Source organism: Festucalex cinctus, chromosome 9 (genome assembly GCF_051991245.1).
Source record: "Festucalex cinctus isolate MCC-2025b chromosome 9, RoL_Fcin_1.0, whole genome shotgun sequence".
Classification (NCBI taxonomy): Eukaryota; Metazoa; Chordata; class Actinopteri; order Syngnathiformes; family Syngnathidae; genus Festucalex; species Festucalex cinctus.
Genome location: NC_135419.1, coordinates 5,284,976 through 5,309,943, shown reverse-complemented (window position 1 = coordinate 5,309,943; position 24,968 = coordinate 5,284,976). Strand labels below are relative to the sequence as shown.

The window sequence follows — 24,968 nt, the reverse complement described above, 5'->3', positions numbered from 1 at the left end:
AGTAATTGGTAGCTAGCAGACCTCGCGCCAGCTTGGCTTAGCTCACACCGGGGACAGTTGGCTGCTCTCAAATTGGCAGAATGTGTTCATTTTCATTCACATATGTAAAATGGCGATATGGAAAATTGTGTGGTCACTGGTTACCGTAAAGAAGGTCCAATGAAGTCGCCTGAAGAGCATTTCACAAAGTGCCTGCGAGGAAATGATGTGCATATACTGTATGGGAAATGGGGTGCTTTCCCGGCTTTTTATAACAGTTTCCCAATTGGATTCAATCTCGAAGGAGCTGTTTTACAACAGCTTGGGAGGAGTGAATGAGGTGTTGTGTTGCTGGAATTGGAGTAATTGCAGCAGTAGTTCCGATTTAACACAGAACAAGTGACTTTGCTGTGACTTTCGCTATCAAACGTGCCTAAAAAATACTCCCCAGTCTTTATGCAGCAAGATAGGCATGACACAAACATTTTTTTTCCAATTCAAAATCATGTTGTCAATTGTAAAATCTGCATTGGACAATTTATTCTGAAATTAAGTCTGTTTTGAAATTCTGAAATTTTGCAGCAATCAGGTGAGATCAATACAATAGACTGGGAAACGTTTTGGGATTTTTTGTCTATGAAGGTTCAAATGGGCATAAATCTTACAGAGCAGTCTACAAAGATAGTAGTCTGTCTGGAAGTGTGAAGAAGAAGTATCATGACAGAATTTTTATGCAGCCTGAGATAGCAATAGAGCAATCTTAAAACAAAAGGTACGTCTTCTGTGTTGAGCAGACTTATCAGTCAAGGTCATCCTGCACTGGCCTCATGTACAAGAAATGAAAGGCTCATTGTTCAAAATAGCATGTGGCCACGATAATAAAAATGTTATGCTGACCTGACGCTTGCTGAATAATTATTTTATGGTAAAATCAAGGAGGATACGGAAAAGGACGAGAGAAAATTTAGTGTGGAGTGATTTTTTTTAACAGAAAAAAAGTATTGTAAACAGTTAAATAGTCACTTTTTACTTGCCTGGTCCAGTAGTGGTGGGCTGGATTTATTGTATTATGTTAATGCTAATCCAGAATTCTCATCTGCATCGACTAGATTAAGTCAGCCTAATTTCCTGCCTAGACGGTCAACAGAAGACATCGGCACAAGATATGATACACAGGATGAGAGAAATAGTGAATTTTTTCTGGAACATTTCTTGTAATTAGTCAGCGGATGAATCAAATTCTTCTTTAGAAATCAACAATATTTTCAATGAAACTCGATCATTTGCAGCCACAACTTTTCGTTGGCATCGACTACCCGAGGGAGGAATTAAATCTGGTGAGCAGTCGCTCAGCCCTCAACCAAAACGGCCTAATTACTAAGATAAACTGTTTTAATTTGTGGGGAAAATGTTATAAAATGTCTTTAAGTCTTTAATGGACATCTTCCTGATCTTTTGTTTCTCTATTCCTTGTGTTCTTCTCTATTCATTTCTTTCTTTTCTTTTCTTTTTTTGTAGAAATAAAGATTTTAGACACAGGTAGGTGTGTTATCTTTTAGTGCATGCTCATTCCCTCAGCATCACCATGATGACGATCATCATCTGCACATAAATAAAGCTCTCCCTCTTTTTTTTTTTTTGCTGTTCCTTTGGCACCCCGGTGATTACCACATGTATAATTAGAGCGGGCCAATTACTGTCTAATTACCACTGATGGAGAGAGTTAAAAAAAAGAAAAAGAAAAGTGGCGTCTTATTTGCAATGGCTGATGAAAATGGTTCTGAAAATGCAGGTTCCAAGGCGAAAAGACACAATCAAGCCTGAAATGATTCATAGCCTCAGAGAAGAAAGTACCACAGACATAAATTGTTGAAGAAATAGTAACAAATATTAAATAAAATAAATTTGTAAAATGTTATCTTTAAGGCGGTATCATTTTGATAATCAATCACATCCATTGAAGTTTTCTTCGACAACCATTCTATAAGTTAACATTTTAAACTCAAGCAAATGCACATTATATACCATACAACAATGGAATCAGTGCTTTAAAAAAAAAATAAAAAAATTAAAAATAATTTGCTCAACTACAGCATGTTCAAATTGGTTTGAAGCAATGCCAGGGCATCCATGCTTTTAGGTTGGTGACCCTCGACCCTCTAACCCGAACACCTGTATACCATATGTCTTGGTGATGTTGCAATACCCGCACTTTGCGCGGTGAAGGTGTTCAACAGGCACATCCATGCTTTTCCCACTGTTATTGCACAACTACTAATATCATCCCCACCCCAAACCTTTTTCAGCATACTTCACCTCTGCTCACTCACCGATGAACTGTCCTTAACCCACGAAAGCTTTTTGGAAGCTGCCAATAAAAATTGCTCATTCTGTGTATGCTGATATTCACCGAGTTCTAAATACATTAGTTGATTTATTAGTTAAATTGCACTGGTTACATTCACAAGCTATGAGCAAAGTTTCTGGTTGAATGGCTGAATTTAAAGGCTCGGGTGAGGTTAGGGTTACAGTGGTACCTTGACTTACAAGTGATCCAATTTAAACGTTTTAGCGATAGCCTTACAAGCTGTTGCTTAGGTGATCGTTTTTGTCTTGAGTTGCGAGCAAACATTTAAATTGCCGGCACTTGATGGTTGCAGCAAATTTTCAACTTAAAACAAAAACAAATCACAGTACATGCTGTTGCGTTTAACCAAATCAAATAGCTTTGCTTTAAAGTCTTTAAGTTAATGCTAAAACATAGAGAAACGCACTATTGACAAGCGAATGAAACTGGCAAGTAGTTATAAAACTAAAAAAAAAACTTGTATAAACCTGTCTGCTAGGTTAATGCTAACACAGAGGCTAATGGGTAAAATCTACATGTAATACGGCTCTGTATGTAATATTATTTACATTCTATTTTTTTTTTTTTTTAAGTAAAGTACAATACTGTATGTAACGTGCTAGTTTTCTTAATTTTTTGTTGTTTCAATGTATTTCTATGTATTTCATTCTGGAAAGATGATTTGAGTGTTTTGAGTTAGGCAACACTGATTTGAAACAAGTGTTTCAAATATGATAGTATTAATAAATCCTCCTTATGAACGCAGCAACAACCCGGCACATCGCTACTATCTGGCCACCGACCCGGTCACAGGACAGCTGTACGTCTCAGACACCAACTCGCGGCGGATCTACCGGCCGAAAAGCCTCTCCGGAACGAAGGACCTGCAGGCCAATGCCGAGGTGGTAGCCGGCACCGGAGAACACTGCTTGCCCTTTGACGAGAACCACTGCGGGGATGGCGGCAAAGCTCCGGAGGCCTCGCTCACTGGACCCAAAGGTGTCGTTTTTACTCTACAGTGGTATTTGTGTGCCACGTGTGTTAGGTTAATTAGCTAAAAAGGCTGCTCGTAAGCTGTTAAGAGTCGTGGTGCTGTGCGCGATCAGAGTGACATCTTGCGATATGTTAGCATAGCAACTGTTAGTAGTAGGGCACCTGGGAGACCATGTTGGTTTGTGTGCGTGTTTGTGTGAGTAGGTGAGAATTTGAGCTAACCAGTTTTAAAACGATTCATTTCCGAGGGGCACAATTGCCTTTTTTTCTTACTTACTGTAGGTTGCCGTATTGCTACATGTTAGCATGCCAGCTGTGAGCATGTTAGCATTAAGCTACTGTGTTGCCTTTTAAAAAAGTAACTGAACACAGACAGGGTACAATGTAAAATCTTCTGCCTCAGCACTTTCTACACTAAAGTTGCTATCTTGCTATATGTTTGTATAGCAACTGTTTACATTTGAGCAAAGTCATTTGAAATTAGACCACTGAAAGATTTTCCTTTGTTGGGAAAGGAAAAGTATAAAATTGTTCTCCAAGGCATGCCCAACTTACAATTAATTTTTCACAAATAAGGCTTTCAAACTTGTTTCATGCTATTATTATTATTGTGGGGATACTGAAATCACTCACTTTTTTTATGTCAAACTCCCACATAATATTTCCGATGTACTCTCGTCATCACCCAAGGCCAGAGATGCAAAAAAAAAAAAAGAAAAAAAAAAGCCAACTGCAACACAACGCAGCGGTAAACATTGTGCCGCTCCATTTCTCTTTTTAGTCTCTCAAATTATGGGCAAGGTTTGTGCAAAAACAACAATGTAAAAAAATAATAATAAAGCTCTCGTTAAGTATATAACCTGTTTTCTGAGGCGGCCCATTTGTGCCATTTGCACTGTGATTGTTCACTTTTCTACAAATTCTCCAAGATGAAAAGCAAAAGACTGTTTTTGCTTGCTGCCGCCGCCGGCTCCCGACGCCAACTGCGCTCGATGTGAGCCTTTCAGCCCAGGCAAGAAAGTCTGTAATGATGGAGTGGGTGGAAGCCGAGACCGCGGAAGAAACAGCAGATGGCTTTTTTTTTTCCTGTGTGTGTTTTCCACCCTCCGTCCATCTTTCTCCGAGACATTTTGATGAACTCTGCTCAGATGTGACACTCTTCATCAGTCTGAGACTCTCACACGGTCAAACGAGGCGGCGAACTCTCCCAAGGACTCGTTGAACCAAACGCCTTCACCTTGTAAAATGTTTTTTTTAAAGACTTAATTCAAGCTGTAGAAATGGTGATCCCTCTCAGAGGTGCTGTGTAAAGAAATACTGTCAGTCCATCATAGCAAGTCAGAGAGGTCGTCATAAGTCACGCTAATAAAAATTACTAAATGCATATAGGCCAAAAATACAGCAGATGGCATCCATTTTATGACTTCCATCCTAATAGCAATGGCCAACAACAGCATATTCAAAGAAATATGATCAAAGCTCGTCCCTGAATTTAAATTTGAGTATTTATATACATTTGACCCAACAACTACTACTATGCTTCACATAACACCAAAAATTAAGCACAACATTCATACATTTTATGGCGTTTAACTACTGAGAAAAATGTCCTGAACGAGTCGTATATTTCCCTATAGCCTCAAAACTCAGTACAGTGTCACAGTTTTTCCATTGTAGAGCGCTCATAGATAGAGTTGCTCAATCACTAACGGTGCAGGAGTCGCCAAGTCTTTTTTTTTTTTTTTTTTTTTTTCCCCCCCCCATTGGTTCACTTTAGTCACATAGGGCCGCTTTGGTCGGTTTGCTGCACGCCTTGCTTGTATCCTTCTCGTGACAACCTGAGCAGATTTGATACATTTTATGGCTCTCACCCGCTGAATAAAGGTCCAGAATGAGTTGTATATTTAGATGAAGTGCAGCAGCTTGTTATAACTCAGTCAAAGACAAAAATATGCATATTCTCAGGCTTTATAAATAACACCTAAAGCAGACTTTGGTCCATTTCACGGCTTTCACCCAAGACAAAATCTCCCAAATGCACTCAGAACCTCCTTCCCGACAGGAGTGCTTTTTAGCCGGGCTGACAAGCGCACGTACAGTATGTACGCAAGGCTATGACTACAGCTTTTGCCACTTCTGCCTAAGAAATTATTTAAAAGCAGAAAAGCATCCAGTGAATTATTGATGGCGGTGCTTTTTGCCAGTGACCTGAATAATGGGGAGGCAAGCGCAACACATGTAATCCGCCGCGTCGTCTCCATTGACTCGTGCGAGCCGATCCGTGGCCTTTCAACCCTGTTATCTCAATGTACTTGACCTGACTTGCAGGCATCGCCGTAGACAAGAAGGGCCTGATTTACTTTGTGGACGGCACCACCATCCGCAAGGTGGACCAGAACGGCATCATTTCAACCTTCCTGGGCTCCAATGACTTGACGTCGGCACGACCGCTGACCTGCGATAACAGCATGGATGTCAATCAGGTGAATAGCGTCCTACATGGAATGTGCATACTGACAATGGAACAGAGAATGGACATAATTTATGACAAAAAATTTCAATACACTATTATTGTGGGAATGCCGAACTGTTGTTGTTTCTAACCTTTGATTTTCCAAGCACTTATTATCACGCTCACTTTTTTTGCCATGCAATATCTCCCAGATTATACTTCCGATTTACACCTATCAAATTTCAACTTGCTTCAAGAATTCACCCCTCCTGGGTTATATATCGTCTGATTCCACATTCCTTACAGCATTCACACAATTTAACGTTAAATATCAACTTTTTCCCATTCATTTTCAATGGGACTGACATTGAACTTTGAAGTCCCACTTTCCACGCTCACTTCCATACACACGACTTATCATCATTAACAACTGTCTGATACTGCTCGGTGGCGCAGTTGGTAAAGTGCATTGTGCAGTAACCAGAAGGTTGCAGGTTCAATTCCAAAACAAAAATTAAAAAATAAATGGGTGATGATAATGTTACGACTACTACTACTAATACTGCTTTAATCTTTTCTATTATTACTAAATATCTAATATTAATTACATGTATGTAATTTTAACGATCACCAACTAAAATCAAATATAAATGTGTTTTAAGTCTCATTAAGTAAAATGACTTACAATTCTGAAGTCATGTAACATTTCTGTTTTCTGTCTACATACGTATTAAAGCTGTTTTATTTTGGGGGAGATTTGAAATTATCCTGAATTATACACGGATGAATAATAGCGTAAAAGTGCATTTCTGTGTGCAGCCACATTATTAGTGAGTAGGACAAGAGAACTCAATTATCAGCCACTTGGAGCGAGGAGCGGAAGAGGCCGGGAAAAAAGCTTTCTCCTTACTCTTTGCTCCTCAAGTAAACAAGCGTCATCATTCTCCCGAAGGAAAGAAAACAAAAAGTAGCCGGCGGAAAATATGCGCTTGAAGGAGAGGCCGTGAAGTGTTTGTTGTCGCTGCGAGCTTCTCACTCACAGCCAATGTTACGCCGGGAAAAGTAATTACTCAGGTAGGGCTTGGTTTTGAAGTGAAATGCGGTAGAATTAGAGCTCGGTGGAGATGGAGCGTCCATGGTAATGAAGCAGCCCCAGTAAGCGAAAAATGAAGAAGAAAAAAAAAAGGAACTCTTTTTCAATGAGATGATTCTAAAGTGGCCCCGCTAGCTCGGCACAATAGGTCATATCATTACAATAGCTTCTGCTGAAGCAGTGCAGCATCTTTTTTTTTTTTTTAACCCCTTTTCAGATGACGATTGCAGGAAATCTAAAAAGGCAGAAAAGGATTTGAGCACGTAGAAATGAAGGCATTCATCAGCCCCTCTATAGGCCTGACCTGCCGAAAGTGAATCTAAAGTGGCAAGAGTGCTGAGAATGAAACCTGCAGTTCCTATTTTCCTCCTTTTCTTGACCTCTCCTGTGTTCAAATCACGTAGTTATATTTTTATTGGTGTTTTGTTTTGTTTTGTTTAAAGTTAAGTTCATACACAGCCTAATTTATGGAGGACCAAAAGTGCCAACATTAAATAAATAAACACACCATTAAATAATTAAATTGAATTAATTAAATTCACTATGATTTATTTATTTATTTATATATTTATGGACTATGTCTGTAAAGAATGTGTGCCAAGAAAAATGCAGCAAAATTAGTTGCAGGCACACCCGTCACCATGGGCAGGCCAAAGGGGTCCGTGCCCGCCCAGTTGAGGCATGGATCTCTAAAATGGTTCTCCTTTTTTTATTATTATATTTTTCCAGTCATTCGGTTTAGCACTCTTATATCCGAGTGGCAGTAAACGCAACACAGGTCTCGCGGTGTCGGAGGTATGTTACGTTTGTGTTGGCTGCTTCAGTTCATTACTTCTAATGCTCGCCACTCGCCGAATTGTTCTTGTTTTTGGCGTCGGCTACGGCCAACAGTGGCCATTTGTACAAGTAACGTTTTCTGGCGGCATTCTTGCAAGATGTCACGATATGAAAAAGCTGCATGTTTCTGAGGACGCTGGCGCACAAGACAAGTGAGGAGGGACATACTACAAACTTCTGTCGTGTCGGCAATAAAGAGTCACTTGGAAAAAAAAAGTAAAAAAACTATACAGGACCCACATATAGTTTTGGCATCTACAATGAGTTAGGATTTTGCTTTCCTTTTTTCTTTTTAATTCTGCTGCAGACACCGTTCAAACAGGTGGCCCGTTTGAAGCAATATGTCAGCACATCTGCCCTATTGGATGTGGCAATTGTATTTGCCATTACATCGGCAAAAATAGTAAGATTGACTTTGAATGGGACAATATATTCAAAGGTAATAATAATTCCTTATTAATCCAATGAGCTGTGGCTTGATGATACATCTCCAAGGAGAAACAGAAGGAGGCATCTTTACAAATAGCTTCACTTTGCCTCATCCAATATGGCTGCGGCGTCAACGTACTCACGACGCCACTGTAGTCTACTTTATGTGTGTGTACTGTAAATGCGGTATATGATAATACTGTCAGCGGGCGCCATTCGATGGATAGATGCACGACAGTGCTACATAAATTTATCCAAATATATTGGGCAAGTTAATGCTGTCAGTATGGTATTCATAATAATTGGGCCCGCCCATGCATTTCATGTGCCCCCCTTAAGCCTGGGCTCTGGTGACGGGTCTGGTTGCAGGTATGGTTGGAGGAGTTTGCCGTACCGTTCTGCTTACATTGGGGTCAAGTGGGGCAGTTATAAAAATAATAATAATAATAAATAAATAAATAAAATAAAAAGTGGGGCAGTGAATGAATGAATTTCCTACTGTCCCCTTTTTGCTCTTTAATTGAACCATGTGAGACCGACCAGATCCAGCTCACAGAGCCAATTTTGCTCTTTTTCTTAAACTCGCTATTGTCCAAATGATGCAGATTATATTTATAAGTGCCATTATTTTCTTGGTTAGTTATTTAGTTTAAATGTAAAATTTCGCAAAAAATTGCATTATCTTTGTCTGCCAAAAAAAAAAAAAAGTGACATGAAAAAAAAAAAACACCCCACAAAATTGGGTCCAGGTCTGGCTGGAGGATATCTGTTACAGTCCACTTGCATTGTGGTCAAAAAAGTGGATAGACTGCTGAGGAAGAAAAACTGAAAACATGTTTTGTTTTGTTTTTTTAACTCTGATGTCGGAATGGTGTAGGGTTTACAGTATCATTATTGCAAGATTTTTTTTCTTGGTTAGTTTGTACGCATGATTTTGTATAAATGTAATCAACTACTCCCCCCACCAAAAAAAAAAAGGGCACAGGTCCGCTTCCATCCGGGCCAAGTAGGTCAGTGACCCACCAGATCCATCTGCCCCTTTTATTGACGTTTATCGGTTAGTTATTTGTTACATACGCATGATTTGAAAATTACATCACCCATTGCCAAAAAACAAAATGGGTGTCGAGAAAATTAACGCCAGTTTTCAGTGCAGCACTGGCAAACAAAGCAGTCACAAGCATCAAAACCAAACGACGCCGACAGCAGAAGAGTCAACAGAGGCGCTTGAATAGAAATTGGAGCGGGAGGTTGTTTACTGGCTGCGTACAACACTTTAATGACTAATGACGAGAAAGCAATCTACGCTGGCGTGGGCGCTCAAAAAAACGGCGCGAGACAAAAGTGGTGCTGGTCGCGCTCTGCCAATTAATGAAAAGCCGTTTGCGGTGAGCCAATAACGCCGCAACGTGAGCTTGTCACGCATCCAAGAGGAAAAGAATTAGCTTGGCTATCAGTTATGTGCTGTTATTGTTTTTATTAATCGCCAAACACATTTCATCAGCATCCTGACAGCTTTAATGACACATTTGGAAGGCCAGGCCAATCATTTTGACATGTTGAATTTGATTCCTGGTCTTCTTTTGTAATGTGCTGATATGTTATTATGATATGTTGAATACTTATTTTATAGTGCTGTGTGAACAATTGCATAGCAACTGTTATTTAATTTTACTTGAATTTGATTGTTGTAATCTTTGCAGAAACATTTAATATAGTCACTGTCGTTTAAAAACTACCACCTGCTTCTCCAGTCTTGAAATGTAAAATGAGCAATGTGCATTTTTTTTATTGTTTATTTTATTTGTATTTGTTTTCACAGCCATAACAATAAACTTTAAATATATTTAAAATATTTTATTATATATTTTAAAACCTTATCCACTAAACAGAAGAAATTTGAGTTTTAAAGAGATTAACTAAAAAATTTTAATTTAAAAAAAATGACCACTTTTAGACCATAAGCTGATTTTTATTTTATTTTTTTGGATGTGTGCACATCAGGTTATTCTGGAGTGGCCTACAGACTTGGCGGTGAGCCCGATGGACAACTCGCTGTACGTGCTGGACAACAACATTGTCCTGCGCATCACCGACAACGGCCAGGTCAGCATCGCGGCGGGACGCCCTGTCCACTGCCCGCTCTCCTTGCCCGAGCGCGGCTTTCCGTCCGGCGGCCAACGGGCGCAGCTCACCCCCCTGGAGTCGGCCGCGTCCATCGCCGTCTCCTACCACGGCGCCATCTACATCGCCGAGACGGACGAGAAGAAACTGAGCCGCATCCGCAAGGTCTCCGTGGACGGTGAGATCACGCACTTGGCCGGGGTGCCCTCGGACTGCGACTGCAAGAACGACGCCAACTGCGACTGCTACCAGGCGGGCGACGGCTACGCCAAAGACGCCAGGCTCAACGCGCCGTCCTCACTGGTGGCCGCGCCGGACGGGACGCTCTACGTGGCCGACCTGGGTAACATCCGAATCCGGGCCGTGTCTCGCAACGGGCCGGCGCCGGTGTCCAACGGCTACGAGGTGGCGTCACCGGACGCCCAGGAGCTCTACGTGTTCGACGGTAACGGCACGCACCAGCACACGGCCAGCTTGCTCACCGGAGACTTCAAGTACACTTTCAGCTACAGCACGGAGAATGACATCACAGCGGTGACGGACAGCAACGGAAACACACTGAGGATACGCAGAGACTCCAGCCGTACGCCGGTGCGCATCGTGGCGCCAGACAACCAGGTCATCTGGCTTACGATGGGGACCAATGGCGGGCTCAGGACTCTTACAGCGCAGGGACAGGAGCTGGTGCTGCTCACCTATCACGGCAACAATGGCTTGTTGGCCACAAAGACCTCTGAGATTGGGTGGACTACCTTCTACGAGTAAGTACAGGAGCTGCACTTTGAATCAGAGGGTGTCGAAGTAGGCTTTGAATGCAATTGGATTATATTGGACCGCATCTAAAATCTATCCAATCTATCTATACAAGCAGTTTATTCTAAAGACCACTCCAGCACTTCGTTCGGGTTTTAAGGTAGTTTCAGAACAGGTTTTAGGTTTCAAGTCAGGGTTACAGTTTTGAGTTTATATATAAAGTTCGGGTTTGGAGGAACTTTTAGGGCTTTAAAGTATGGCTTCAAAAAAGATAGCATTGGGATTTAAAGTTAGGGAGTCAAGATTGAGTTAGCTGATTTATGCTTGCTGAAATGTGTTTTCGTGTGGCGTCAGATGAATCAGGCGAAGGCTCCCCGGTTGTGCAGACTCATTTAATTATGCAAATGAAGTCACCTTCAAGTGGAGCAGATTAGTTTGTTTAGCAATTGAAATTTGTCAAAAAGCATTACCTGCTGTTTCCGCCGACCACAAAGTTGATGCAAAACTTAGCGCCATCTTATTTACCCACAACTGGCATACCCGAGAAGTTCTCGGCGAGAACTGACACCATTCCACCATGTTAACAAACATGTTGCAAGACTAAGTCAGGGTTTGAAGCCACAGTTAGAAGTTCAAATTTGGGTTTCAAGTCAAGCTTGAGGTTTCAAACAAACATCTACAAACTAGGGTGGGGTTTTGATGTCGCGTTTTTTTCTTTGTGTTTGTTTGTTTTTCAACACAGTAGTCAAGCCAATCATTCGTAATGGCATTAATGATAGCGAGGCTGTTCAATCAAACCTCTACTACTTTTTGTCCTTCAAACCAGCTATGACAGCGAGGGTCGTCTCATGAACGTCACTTTCCCCACCGGCATGGTGAACAACCTTTACACCGACATCTTCAGCGCCATTACCGTGGACATCGAGAGCTCGCTCAGCGACGAGGAGATCAGCATCACCACCAACACCTCCAGCATTCACGCCTACTACACCCTCTCCCAGGGTGAGTTATTCAGTACCCGTTGCAAATAGATGTCTTGACTACTGACTGGTGACCAGTCCAGGGTGTTCAACTCTTGCCCAAAGTCAGCTGTGATGATCCCTGAAAAGTATAAATGGTAGGAAATGGGTGAAGAGAGTTTTGGTCTGTCTTGGAAGGTCTAGTTTTTACAGTGGTTTGTGGTTCCCTTCCCAGTAGGGCGTCTAACCTTTTGCAGACTAAAAAGTACTTTCATTTGCGGACATGGTTTGGGGACAAGAGGTATATAGGTTCAAGACCCTGTGTGATCTAAAGACCACTGTGGCCCAAACTGTTACAAGCCAAAATATCAAGGACTGTTGAGATGCCCTTGAGCAATGTAGCTGTGTCGCTAGCATAGTGATGCAACCGGCACTGAACACCGAGACGAGTCTAAGTTTGCATCACCAGCAACACTTCTATTAGACCCTCTCCCAGGGTGAGTTATTTGTCAGTGTGTGTAAAGGGTCGCCGGAACAAGCTGCAGTCATGTGTCATCGAAGACAGATGTCAGCATAAACGATGAGTCACTCAGTGGGCTGGATTGGGTTGTCACCTTACACATCAGCCTCGTATTAAACGGCGTGCTGTTGCTTAATGGCCAGATGGTGCACTCGTTCGTCTTGCACCACTCACGTGAGTTTATTCTCACGTAGGGCTGGTCATTGGATTCTCACTTAGAGGTGAAAGGCGCTTGGGTCTGTCTTTGATGGAATGATTCTTCCTGAATATAAAGATTGCAAACGGCTGCCTTTATCTTATTTAATGTCACACACAAATGCAACAGAAGTATTATGCCGGGGCATTTGAGAGACGCTCCTAAAACCTAATGCAAATGCGTCCATAAATTTGGTGGATTGTCAAAGAAGTAAATATCGTCTGTTTTGTAAAATGTTTTTGTCCACCCAATCCCTCCTCCAACATTAACATCCCTCAACATTTACTGCAGATAACCTTATTTAATAATTATTTAAATAGCCACGGACTTTCCCCAAAACATTTCTCTTTCATAAACGTGGGACTGAATCTGTGTTAAAATTGACATATCAGTGAAATTGATCTTACCTCGCCGGGAGCTAAGCACACGTAATCCTCTAATCCTGGAATCACTCTCTTATAACATTCATTTTCTTTTCATTCTATATTTCTCCCAAAAGCAAAGAGGCAGTCCAGGGTGTAGTGTGCCGTCAGGATCGACTCATGCTTAGCCATGACCACGATGGGGAAACTCAGGACAGAAAATGTATGGATGGAGTCTTGCTTAGTGAACTATGGACATGCTAAGGTGTAGTCCACTTTTCGCTCAGATCATCCACCTAAACCTTGACTGTGATGAGGATAGACAGAAGGTTATTGACTAGTGTGTGTTCTTGAGAAAGAACCAACACCTTTTATATGTTACTTTTCTTTATTTTATTTTAACATGCCTGCAAGTATAAAATGTATTTTTACTCTCCAGACCAGTGCAAAAGCAGCTACCAGGTGGGCTTCGACAACTCACTGCGGGTCACGTACGCCAATGGGATGGACACGCACTACCAGACTGAGCCTCACATTCTGGCTGGAGCCGCCAACCCGACGGTGGCCAGGCGCAACATGAGCTTGCCGGGCGAGAGCGGGCAGAACCTGGTGGAGTGGCGCTTCCGCAAAGAGCAAGCCAGAGGGAAGGTCATCGTGTTTGGACGCAAATTGAGGGTATGTTTACGAGTCGAGTAAGACTTAAGTCGACTTAAAACTTTGGAAAGAACTCGACTCGACTTTAGCCTACTGTGAGGCCAAGGGTATTCTTGAAACGTAGACGCATGCTGGGGTATCCTCCGGTTCTTTGGCCCGTCTTTATGGAAATGAGTCACTTTGACAAGGTGGCAAAAAGCTGCATGCTTTCATGTGGCTGCCTGGTTCTGTTTGATTGGTGAAATTGAGTCAAATGTCACCAGTGCATTATGTTTGATGGGTGAACAGCACCCAAATAGGAAGTCTCACACAACACTCCGCACAAAAACAACTTGATTGCGCAAGCAATAGGGATAAGAGAAGAGAGATAGATAGATAGATAGACAGATAAAAATAAAATTAGGGAATGGAATGCTGCTCAATGTAATGAAGTAAAATTACCTGCATACATCAATATCAAAAGCATGTCCAACGCTACTCTGGTTACTGCCCAACAGGTGAATGGCCGCAACATCCTCTCCGTTGATTACGATCGCACCCTGAGAACAGAGAAGATTTACGACGACCACAGGAAGTTTCTACTGAAAATCATATATGACACGGCTGGGCACCCCGTGCTGTGGGTGCCCAGCAGCAAGCTGCTGCCAGTCAACGTGAGCCGTACCAGCAGCGGGCAAATTAGCACTCTGCAGAGAGGCCCTACAACAGAGAAGCTGGGCTACGACACCCAGGGACGTTTGGTGTCTCGGGTGTTTGCCGACGGGAAGATATGGAGCTACACTTACCTAGAGCAGGTGAGAGAAGATTTTGGTGATTAGGTTTTTTTCCTGTTTCATGGTGAGTCGTCAAATTTGGCTGCCATGCTCCGCTTCATCAACGAGCAATGACCAAAACAGAAAACAGTTGACTTTTATTCACATCCATAGGTGTCATTTGGTAGCAATCAGACAAATCTCATCACCTCATGGAAATGGACCCTTCATACCAAAATGGCAGACTTCCTGTGTGCTTTCCAGGATAGCTTCTTGAGACTTTCTAATTAGTCTACTCATGATAAACATTGTCAGCATAATTTGTTGCTAAGTGAAACTTAAAGCCCAGTAGAAATGGCTAGCATAGATATGACGCAGGTGTCCAAAGCTTGGAATTAAGTTATGAGGAATAGTGTGTCATAATGCAAGGTTATCCCTAACACACCACCACACTAATTGCCCCGCTCCAATGCAAATTATTTTTTTTACATAATCCTTCAGGCCTGATTGCATCTGCATAAACATCTGTAAGTACGCTTGCGTAATCATTTTACCCAAAGTAGACAGCTGTTTTTTGTTTTTTTTTCTACGGGGTCAACTGAGGTGACCGAATGAAAACGTATCCTGGGCTCTGCTTTGAAGTGCTGTTTCATACTACGTGGATTCAGCTGCGAGGATAGTCACACTGGGCATCTTTTATTTATGAGCTGCAAAGTCACTGCAGAATTTGTTTTAAGCTCACAATAAATTAGAAGGAATGCTAAACTAATGTTTGACACATTGGCTGTCTAAAAATGGAAAGGATTTACATCGATTTCGAAATGATTACTGCAGATGAGCTTATTTTAAGCTCACGATAAATAAAATACAGTTGAAAAACGGTTGATAGTTGGCACATGGGCCATGTAAATCAATGTTTGATGCATAGTCCGTCTAAAAAATAAACAAATAAAACGCATAGTGTATTGATTTTTTTTAAGCTGTCTACTCTGCAGATATATATATTTTTTTTCTATGTCATCCCTGCTGACCGCCAACGGCAGTGCTGAAATTACTGAATGACCCTTTATGCATGTGCAGTTTGTGTATGCATACCAAAAGTGTCACCTGTGACCCTTGGACGACTCGGGAAGGGTATCACTTCTGGTGACACCAGAGGTTCACTAGTTCCTTTTTCTTCGTGTGTGCCCTTCATATATTGCTGGATGCTACTACCATGAAGGAAAACGGAATTGTCCATCTGACGTCATTGCTCCATTACTGGTAGTCATGTTGGTTGAAGCGGCCTAGTTTGACCTTCGAAAGGCTGCCAAAGTATTTTGGTGCGTTTGTGGACAATTAACGCTGCTGTTGCATCTCTTTTTGTGTGGTGTGGTTGAGCTCTAAATATGTTTTTACTTTTTACCCTTGGGCCGTATTTTATATATTTATTTATTTATTTATTTACATTTTTGACACATTGAGTTAAAAAAAATAATGAATAAGTCGATGAAACATAAAATATATGACTGCAGATGTGAATTTGCTTTGCCATATCTTTAAAGTGGCTCGCACTCATTTAAAAAAAAAAAAAGAAAAAGTGAAATTAAAGTTTGACCGTCTGGCCGCCTGAATAAAATAAATGTACTTGTATATATGAAGCATGTGTTGCTTTTAAAATCTTTGCATCCAAATCAGATGGAACCATCAAATGAGCACACTGAGGACACTGAGTAATTGCTTTTGATATTCCTTTCAAATATACTTTAAAAAAAGATATGTTGCTCATTTCACAGTATGTTATTTTTTTTTTTTTTTTTTTTTTTTTTTTTTTTTTTTTTTGCATAATTCAACGACTCAGCAAGCAGAACACAAGCCTGTTCATGGCTCATTCCAACTCTCCCGTTTCAATATGATTTAGTTGTTCCTGTTCTGGGCTCGCTGAAGAATTTGGCTTTGATTGCATGACTGCGAGAGGCCAGTGTGCACGCTTTGACGTGAGCAATGGCGAGAGCTCGGGGAGCAAGGGGAACGCTGACATGTCCGCGGATGACTGGTTATGACATTTTAACACTGAGGTCAACGAACTTCTGCGAGACAGCCATTGCTCTGGCCTTACATTTACTGTAAACCAATTCAAGAGCCACTCACGTGTCCTTGTTCGGTCCATTAGACAGTCACAGCAACTGTGAGAGAGATGGGGAATTTGCAACATTTTCACAATTAGTCTACCCCGCCTGTATATATGTGGTTCAAATGTGGTAGTAATTGGACCAAATGCCTTGGACAAGGTTTTTCTTTGAAGGCCACTTCCAACCAAAATGGCTGACTTCCATTGTCTGTTCATGATGCATTTTTTTGTGGTTCTACTCATGATAAACATTGCAATTAAATTTATGTCCCTAAGTGAAACTGGCTTTGGGGGTTATTTAGTAGCAATTAGATAATCTCTGCAACAAGTGTGTATTTTGTACCCTGTTCTGTTCCTGGAAATGTCCCAATTCAGCCGGAAATAGCCACTTCAGACCAAACAGCAAACTTACTGCTTCTTGTATTCTCTGCATCAACACAATTGTGTGTATATTTGACTTCGGTGTATCCTGTTGCAATCCACTCAAGTGCCGGTCAGATTTTTCTTTTCACCCCTCACAACTTTGTATATATGAACAAATGGTCCCCAGGCCAAATTGCTCCCCAACATGAGTGATGGTTGGCACAATCAAGTTTTCTTTCATTCCTCAAGCCGGAGAGTCCTTCTCAGCCCACTTGACTGCCTGCACTGGTCCCGCTCATACATAATGAATCCAGTCTTGTAATTCTCTTGAATCTGTGTCATTTGTTGTTTTCAATTGGCAATGACAAATCAATCATAAAGCCACTTCCAGGGTTCTTTCAAGATTAACTTGACCGAGAGATTGCTACCAAATAAAACAATTCATCTCCCAAAGCCACTTTCACTGTGACATTAGCTTTGGCAGGTATGTGTGAAAAACCCATGCCTGGAAATACACAGGAACTCTGCCATTTTGGTTTGAAATGGCCAATTTTGGGTTATTTCGAACATTACCAGGGTCCTTCAAAGAGAAACTTTGAGAGGCTTTACAGTATAAGATTTCTATACAATTTGAACCACATATACCATACCATGTTCGCTATTTTTTTCCCCCAGTATTTTTCTTTGTTTGTGAACAAAATAAGTCACTGTTAATTATTTTATCAATTTTTAATTTACAACTGAACATAGAAAAATCGAATGACATCACACATGGATTCACTTGCTGTCTGTTTTTCATTCCTCAGTCCATGGTCCTGCTACTCCACAGTCAGCGGCAGTACATCTTTGACTTTGACTCGCTGGACCGCCTCTCAGGCATCACCATGCCGAGCGTCGCCCGCTACACCATGCAGACGGTGCGCTCGGTGGGCTACTACCGGAACCTCTACCACCCTCCGGAGAGCAACGCCTCGGTGGCTGTGGACTACAGCGAGGACGGCCTCCTGCTCAGGGTGTCCCACTTCGGCACCGGCCGCCGGGTGCTCTACCGCTACCGGCGTCAGAACAAGCTGTCGGAAATCCTTTACGACAGCACGCGAGTCAGCTTCACCTACGACGAGACTGCGGGCGTCCTGAAGACGGTCAACCTGCAGAGCGATGGCTTCATCTGCTCCATCCGTTACCGGCAGGTGGGACCTCTGGTGGACCGGCAGATCTTCCGCTTCAGTGAGGATGGCATGGTCAACGCCCGCTTCGACTACACCTACGACAACAGCTTGCGCGTCACCAGCGTGCAGGGAGTCATCAACGAGACGCCCCTGCCCATCGACCTCTACCAGTTTGATGACATATCCGGCAAGGTGGAGCAGTTCGGCAAGTTCGGCGTCATCTATTACGACATCAACCAGATCATCTCCACGGCAGTGATGACCTACACCAAGCACTTTGACGCGCACGGTCGCATCAAGGAGATCCAGTATGAGATCTTCCGCTCGCTCATGTACTGGATCACCTTCCAGTACGACGACGTGGGCCGTGTCACCCGGCGCGAGATCAAGATCGGACCCTTCGCCAACACCACAAAGTATGGCTACGAGTACGACGTGGACGGCCAGCTGCAAACCGTCTACCTGAATGAGAAGGTCACCTGGCGCTACACGTACGACCTGAACGGGAACCTGCACCTGCTCAATGCTGGGAACAGCGCAAGACTCCTTCCTCTACGCTACGACCTCAGGGACCGCATCACCCGTCTCGGGGACATCCAGTACCGCATGGACGAGGACGGCTTCCTCCGCCAGAGAGGGGCCGAAATCTTCGAGTACAACTCCAAGGGGCTGCTCGTACGGGTGTACAGCAAAAGCAGCGGGTGGACCATCCAGTACCGCTACGACGGGCTCAGTCGAAGGGTGTCGTCCAAAACCAGCCTGGGCCAGCACTTGCAGTACTTCTACGCCGATTTGAGCTACCCGGCCCGGATTACCCACGTCTACAACCACTCCAGCTCGGAGATCACCTCGCTGTACTACGACCTGCAGGGCCACCTGTTCGCGATGGAGATCAGCAGCGGCGAGGAGTTCTACATTGCTTGCGACAACACCGGGACCCCTCTGGCCGTCTTCACCAGCAACGGGCTCCTGGTCAAGCAGTTGCAGTACACGGCGTACGGCGAGGTCTACTTCGACTCCAACCCGGATTTCCAGCTGGTGCTGGGCTTCCACGGGGGCCTGTACGACCCGCTCACCAAGCTGCTGCACTTCGGCGAGAGAGACTACGACATCATGTCCGGCAGGTGGACTGTGCCGGATGTTTCCACCCTGAGGGATGTCGGCAAGGAGCCGGCGCCTTTTAACCTTTACATGTTCCGGAATAACAACCCCATTAGCAAAGTCCACGAAGTGAGAGAATATGTGGCAGGTGAGAGGCTGGTGCAGTCGGAGAACCTTTTTATGAGTCCATTATGGTGGCAGCTAATGGTTACTCTGGCTGTGCTTGTATTTTGTTGTCTGAAAAATGTCAGGAAATAACGGGGAAATTACCGCCTGTCTCAACCTCCTCAGTGGAGTTGTTTCAAAGATGAGATTCTTTTGGTCTTCATACTTATTTCTATTATCCTTTGTTGCACAGATGTGAACAGCTGGCTGGTGACTTTTGGCTTTCACCTCCACAACACCATTCCCGGCTTTCCCGTGCCCAAGTTCGACCTGAGCATGCCGTCGTATGAGCTGAGGAAGAGTCAGCTGTGGGACGATTTGCCGGTTCGTCCAGTTTACATTCGTCAATTGCAATTGTTTAAGTGGATAGACCAAAAAAAAACTGTAATGTTCTCATTTATTTTTCAACAAAAAAGTTTTTGCCTCAAAAAAAAAAAAGTTGTAATGTGAAAATATAGGTTTTGTTTTGTTTGTTTTTTCCTGAGAAAAAGTAATAGGAGAAGGTAATTTTTAACCTTCATGTCATAATCGAGTGACATCTTGGAAAATATTCTCACAGTTACATTTATTTAGGAGTGCAGGCGGAAGCAATAAAAACTTTATTTCCTTACTTTTCATAAGTGTGTTATGAAGTTGCTATTATGCATTTCTAAGAGAATATTACTTTTAATTGGAACTTATTTGCATAATAAAGCAAACAGTGTAGTTCCGAAGGCTGAATACATTTTCTCACTGCTGTTTGACTCTGTAACATGCAGTGTAGTGTGCGTTTGGTATTGCTGTTGAGTTGAAAGTCTCTTTTTTTTTTTTTTTTTTTTAATGTAAAGGCTACTCGGCTGGAGGCCCTAACAGGAAGTGTCATGGGGGGGGATTCGTGTGCATTTAGATGCAGAGAGAAAAAGCCTCCAGCACCAATGCACGGTCCGCTACTTCCTAGAGAACCATTTTCTGACACGTTGAGGTGTTGATGTTTTACTGGACTTTTCAATCTCAGTCGTATTTTTTCCAATCTTAGTCTTGTGTCGATGGGGGAAAACATTTCTTTCTGAAGAAAACTTTACATTACATGATAAAATAATATCAGAAGTAAATGAATTTAAAGGGACACTGTGCAGAATTTAGTGCCATCTAGTGATTAACTAATAGAATGCAACGACCTACTTTCAAATTGGGTGCATTTTGAAGCACATACACTTCGGTGGCTCAAAGAGACCACACTTCGCAAGCCTACCACCAATTATTATGTTTGCAAAGTTTTTCTCCAGGTATCCATTGCATAAAAATGGCAGAGAAATGTGTCTGTCTCCTATAAATCGCAGCACAAACTATGCGATATAATTTGTGATTACTAGATTGTATTAAAAAAAAATGTATATATTTTTTTTTGCATTTTATTGAAACTAATAGTGGGTTTTTAAAATAAATGAACATTGAAAAAAAAATCTAAATATTCTACACACTGTCCCTTTAAATAAATAAATAAATAAATACATACATACATACATACATACATACATACATACATACATACATAAATTACAAATGTGAATTCCAGTCATATTTTTTAAAGTTGTTTTTTAGTCTTGCTGGTTTTGTCTTTGATTAAAAAATGGGGAATGACATTTTTATCCTATTTTTCAGGACAAAAAGTCAATTCTCTCAGTGTTTTCGAAGAATAAGAAATGAGGGTAAAAATGCTATTAAAATGACCATTTACTTGCTTTGTCCTTGGCAGTCCATCTCGGGAGTGCAGCGTGAAGTCACCCGCCAAGCCGCGTCGCTCCTGTCCTTCGAGCGTCTGCCTGAGGTCCACCTGCGGCGAGGGCGTCGCGGAGAGAAGCCTTGGCTGTGGTTCTCTGCGGCGGCGTCCCCGGTGGGCCGCGCCGTCATGTTCGCCATCTACAAGGGCAGCGTCCACGCGCACACCCTCAACATGGCGGGCGAGGACTGCATCAAGGTGGCGGGCATCCTCAACAACGCCTTCTACCTGGAGGAGCTCCACTTCACCGTGGAGGGCCGCGACACGCACCACTTCGTCAAGCCGGGCCTGCCCGACGCCGACCTGGCCGCCCTGCACCTGACCAGCGGCCACAAGACGCTGGAGAACGGCGTCAACGTCAGCGTGTCGCAGTCCACCACCGTCATGGACGGACGCACGCGCCGCTTCGCCGACGTGGAGGTGCGCGCCGGAGCCCTGGCGCTGCACGTGCGCTACGGCGCCACGGTGGACGAGGAGAAGGCCCGCGTGACCGAGCTGGCCCGCCAGCGCGCCTTGGCGGGCGCCTGGGCGCGGGAGCAGAGGCGGCTGCGCGACGGCGAGGAGGGCGGCCGGCCGTGGACGGAGGGCGAGAAGCGGCAACTGCTGAGCGGTGGCAAGGTGCTCGGCTACGACGGCTATTACGCCCTCTCGGCCGAGCAGTACCCCGAGTTGGCGGACAGCGCCGACAACATCCACTTCCTGAGGCAGAACGAGATCGGGAAGAGGTAACAGAACGTTAGGTGAGGTGTGACTCTACGTGTTTTACGCCACTCACAAAAATTTAGGGATATTCGGTCTTTGGCTGAAAGTTCACGATCAATTTCTAATTTTCTAAAAACAAACACCAATTTCGATGTTCCCGAACAACCCGTAACATGGTGCAAATTTGACTTATGAGTTTAATATGTTCTGTTACAAAGCTCAAAACTCACGTTTTCAAGTTTTAACAAATAAATTTTAGCCATTACAACGAATTTATATATATATCATTTACATTTTTTTTATTTATCATATGCTTTACATGGTTAACTTGTGATTAATCCTACATTTAGTGTCTGCCCAAGATGTACAATATGAGGTTGTTTTTTTTTAATACAGTGGACCACTGCATACTCGTGGTTCAGCACCCACAGATTTACATATTAGCAGATTTTTTTTCTCCTTCTTTTCAACATTTCTTAGGGTTTTTTTCCCGTCCCATTCTCCCTCTGTTTTGTGATGGAAAATCTTTAATGAATGTTTATGAACGTTTTATGAAGAGTTTTTTTGTTTTGTTTTGTTTTTTCCCTAAAAATGCATTCCAATGTCCTTCAATTACACACATACCTATTTGTCCTGTCCCTATCCTGGGCCACTGTCTTCAATATATGAGTAAAAAAAATACACACAATGCAGTGAATGCACATTTAAATACAGCACTTACTTCATACCTTAATGTAAATAAGGCAACTTAATGCTAACATAAAAATTAGCATTGAAGTTGTGGTAGTCATATACTTTCAAATAATACACATTCACGTAAAAACTGTCTGCCGGTGAAAACAATTATCTAAGGTCGACCAACACCAAACAATCCCAGAGCAAAAAAGCAATCAAGCGAGAGCTTATGACTCTCCAAATTTGTAATTCAAGGTACAAGGAAGGTGAAAATCTACAATATTGAGGCCATATAAAACAATTGTATATTTTTACAACCCCAACATTCTTTAAACACGTTTAAAAAGATTTTTTTTAAAAACACATGATTGAAACTGGTTGTGTTCAGAATCACTCCTTATTCACTATGTAGTGAGTTTTCCATTTTCCAGGGCTGTTCGGTGGTTACTAGAAAAACAAATATATATATCCCTACCAACCTAATATCCCTAATTTTTTGTGAGTATGTGTATGTTCCTGATGGCTAGTTTTGTAAACAATCAAATGATATGTAAAAATAAAAAAGATGAACACAATGCTGTGCATTGAGAGTCGGTAGTGTGACTTCTAAAGTCACCGAGCCTTAACGCGGGCGATTACAGGTCACATCCTCTGTAGCACAAAAAAGCCTTCTGGACTCTCGTGTGGAGCAACAGTGAAGGGAGAATGAGCTTATTTTTAGGGCCCGAGCACCAGGTGGTGGTGCGTTGGCCCTCTCGGAATCGCTTCTTTAGTTGTTATTCAATGAATGACTGAATGAATGAATGATTAAATGGGTGGCCTTTTGGGTTGAGACCCCGAAAAACACTCCGATAACTCAGTTTTCAAATCCTGGTGAGATTAAATGTATCAATGGGGTCCCCAACACTGAACTTACTCAGCAGCACCCCCATTGAAAAGTTGGGGGGTGTGGGGGGGGATAACCACCAGTTTCACACATGAAATTGGGTGGGCGTGTCAGTTTTGAAGGGTTGTAAACAGGCCTGAAATGTTGAAGCTAACATTTGAGGCAAATTCAAAATTTGATGAGCAAGGAAAAAAAAATCAAACCCTGACACCAGGTTGACCAATCAACACAAAATTGGGCTGATGTGACTATCATAAAGATGCATGAAAAGGTCTCAAGGACCAAAGCCCAAGTTAAAAAGGAAGTCAGCCATTTTGGTTTAAAGCAGCTATTTTCGGGTCAATTCCTGGAAACAGGTTTCCTAGCAGACGGGCTATTGCTAAATTGTGAAGTTTATTATCATTATTATTTTTACCAGTGCCGTGGGCAAAGCAGGGCGTCACGGTTTTACAAGGTGGCGCGAGGGCCCGTTCATCGCTGCTTGCGGCTTTAATGATGTTTTTAAACGTTATTTTTTTTTCCTTGTTTGTTTTCACGTCTGGCTTCACTGCAGTTATTGTACGACCAGGAAATGTTTACATTGTGTGCACTTGTGCTCGTGGAGGGAGCATGTTATGTCATCAATGAGCAAAGCAAATGTTTGTTTTTTGAAATCACCCCTAAAAAAAAACAGAAAAAAAACATGTATATGAGATTTAGCACTTGTAAACTTCAACATGTGTTTGATGCTTTTGACAGAAAAAAAAAACTGTTTCCATGTTTAAATAGAAAATGTTCATTGTGTGTGGGGCGAAAAAGGGAGAAAGGACTCGAATGGACTCCTCGGGCACCCTACGGGAATCCGCTTTTTGTAAATGATGAAACTACCAGTAATTTATGTTTGTGTTTATACATAACTAATAAAGTACAGATGGATTTTGGATGCTTTCTTTGCATTTTGCTTCTCTTACATTGCTGTTCATGTATTTTTGTTCTCTAGCTCAAATAATGATCAAGTGTCTTACATGCATATTAATCACTGCTCAATCACTATCGTGACATCTCCCCTCACTGAGGGCCAAATAATGCACTTCAACATCGTCACAATGGTTGAGGGTCAATCACAAAACCTTTACGTTGGGAGACGACCGCTCTAAAATGTGTACTGTGAACTGTTTTCAAAGTTGTCTATAATAGAAATTTTACGTTAGAGAGTTAAAAAAAAAAAAAAAAAGTGTTTTGAACTTATATGTGCTCACCTCTCAAGCCATGCGTCTCCCTTTTGTATCGGATGAGGGAAATGAACGTCTCTTCAAAAATATGTGGTCACATGACCAACTTCTATGGTTTTCTCAATAACAGGTGGAACTAATTTGCCTCTTGGCACAAATTACCCCACTCGCCCCTATAATGGGGGGAAAAAAAATGTGTTTTGAAAATAAAAATTCGGGAGAAAAAACTAAACTTTACAAAGAATAGCAATATTTTTGTACAGATTATTCCAAGAAAAAAAATGAGAAAAAGGTTTTCAAGAAAAGTTACTTTCTAACCAAAAAGACTAAATATAGAACCAAGTCGAATTGTTGAAGTCTTACCAGAATAAAATCCT

At 42.3% G+C, this 24,968-nt stretch overlaps 1 protein-coding gene across 9 annotated transcripts in view; it reads left to right on the top strand.

Annotated features, from left to right (window-relative positions):
* Window positions 1-24,309, top strand: part of LOC144026151 (teneurin-3) — a 212,685-nt gene extending 188,376 nt beyond the window's left edge. For 7 of the 9 annotated variants that reach the window (XM_077532721.1, XM_077532718.1, XM_077532715.1 and 4 more), the window contains 10 exons: window positions 1,498-1,518; window positions 3,093-3,325; window positions 5,648-5,802; window positions 10,135-11,015; window positions 11,834-12,009; window positions 13,484-13,719; window positions 14,196-14,492; window positions 17,730-19,341; window positions 19,552-19,682; window positions 21,094-24,309. In XM_077532721.1, coding sequence (XP_077388847.1) covers window positions 1,498-1,518; window positions 3,093-3,325; window positions 5,648-5,802; window positions 10,135-11,015; window positions 11,834-12,009; window positions 13,484-13,719; window positions 14,196-14,492; window positions 17,730-19,341; window positions 19,552-19,682; window positions 21,094-21,846 — 4,495 coding nt within the window. In that variant the 3' untranslated portion in view covers window positions 21,847-24,309. The remainder of the gene's footprint in view (window positions 1-1,497; window positions 1,519-3,092; window positions 3,326-5,647; window positions 5,803-10,134; window positions 11,016-11,833; window positions 12,010-13,483; window positions 13,720-14,195; window positions 14,493-17,729; window positions 19,342-19,551; window positions 19,683-21,093) is intronic. The other 2 variants (XM_077532720.1, XM_077532716.1) reach the window with 1 other exon arrangement.
* Window positions 24,310-24,968: the final 659 nt, after the last annotated feature.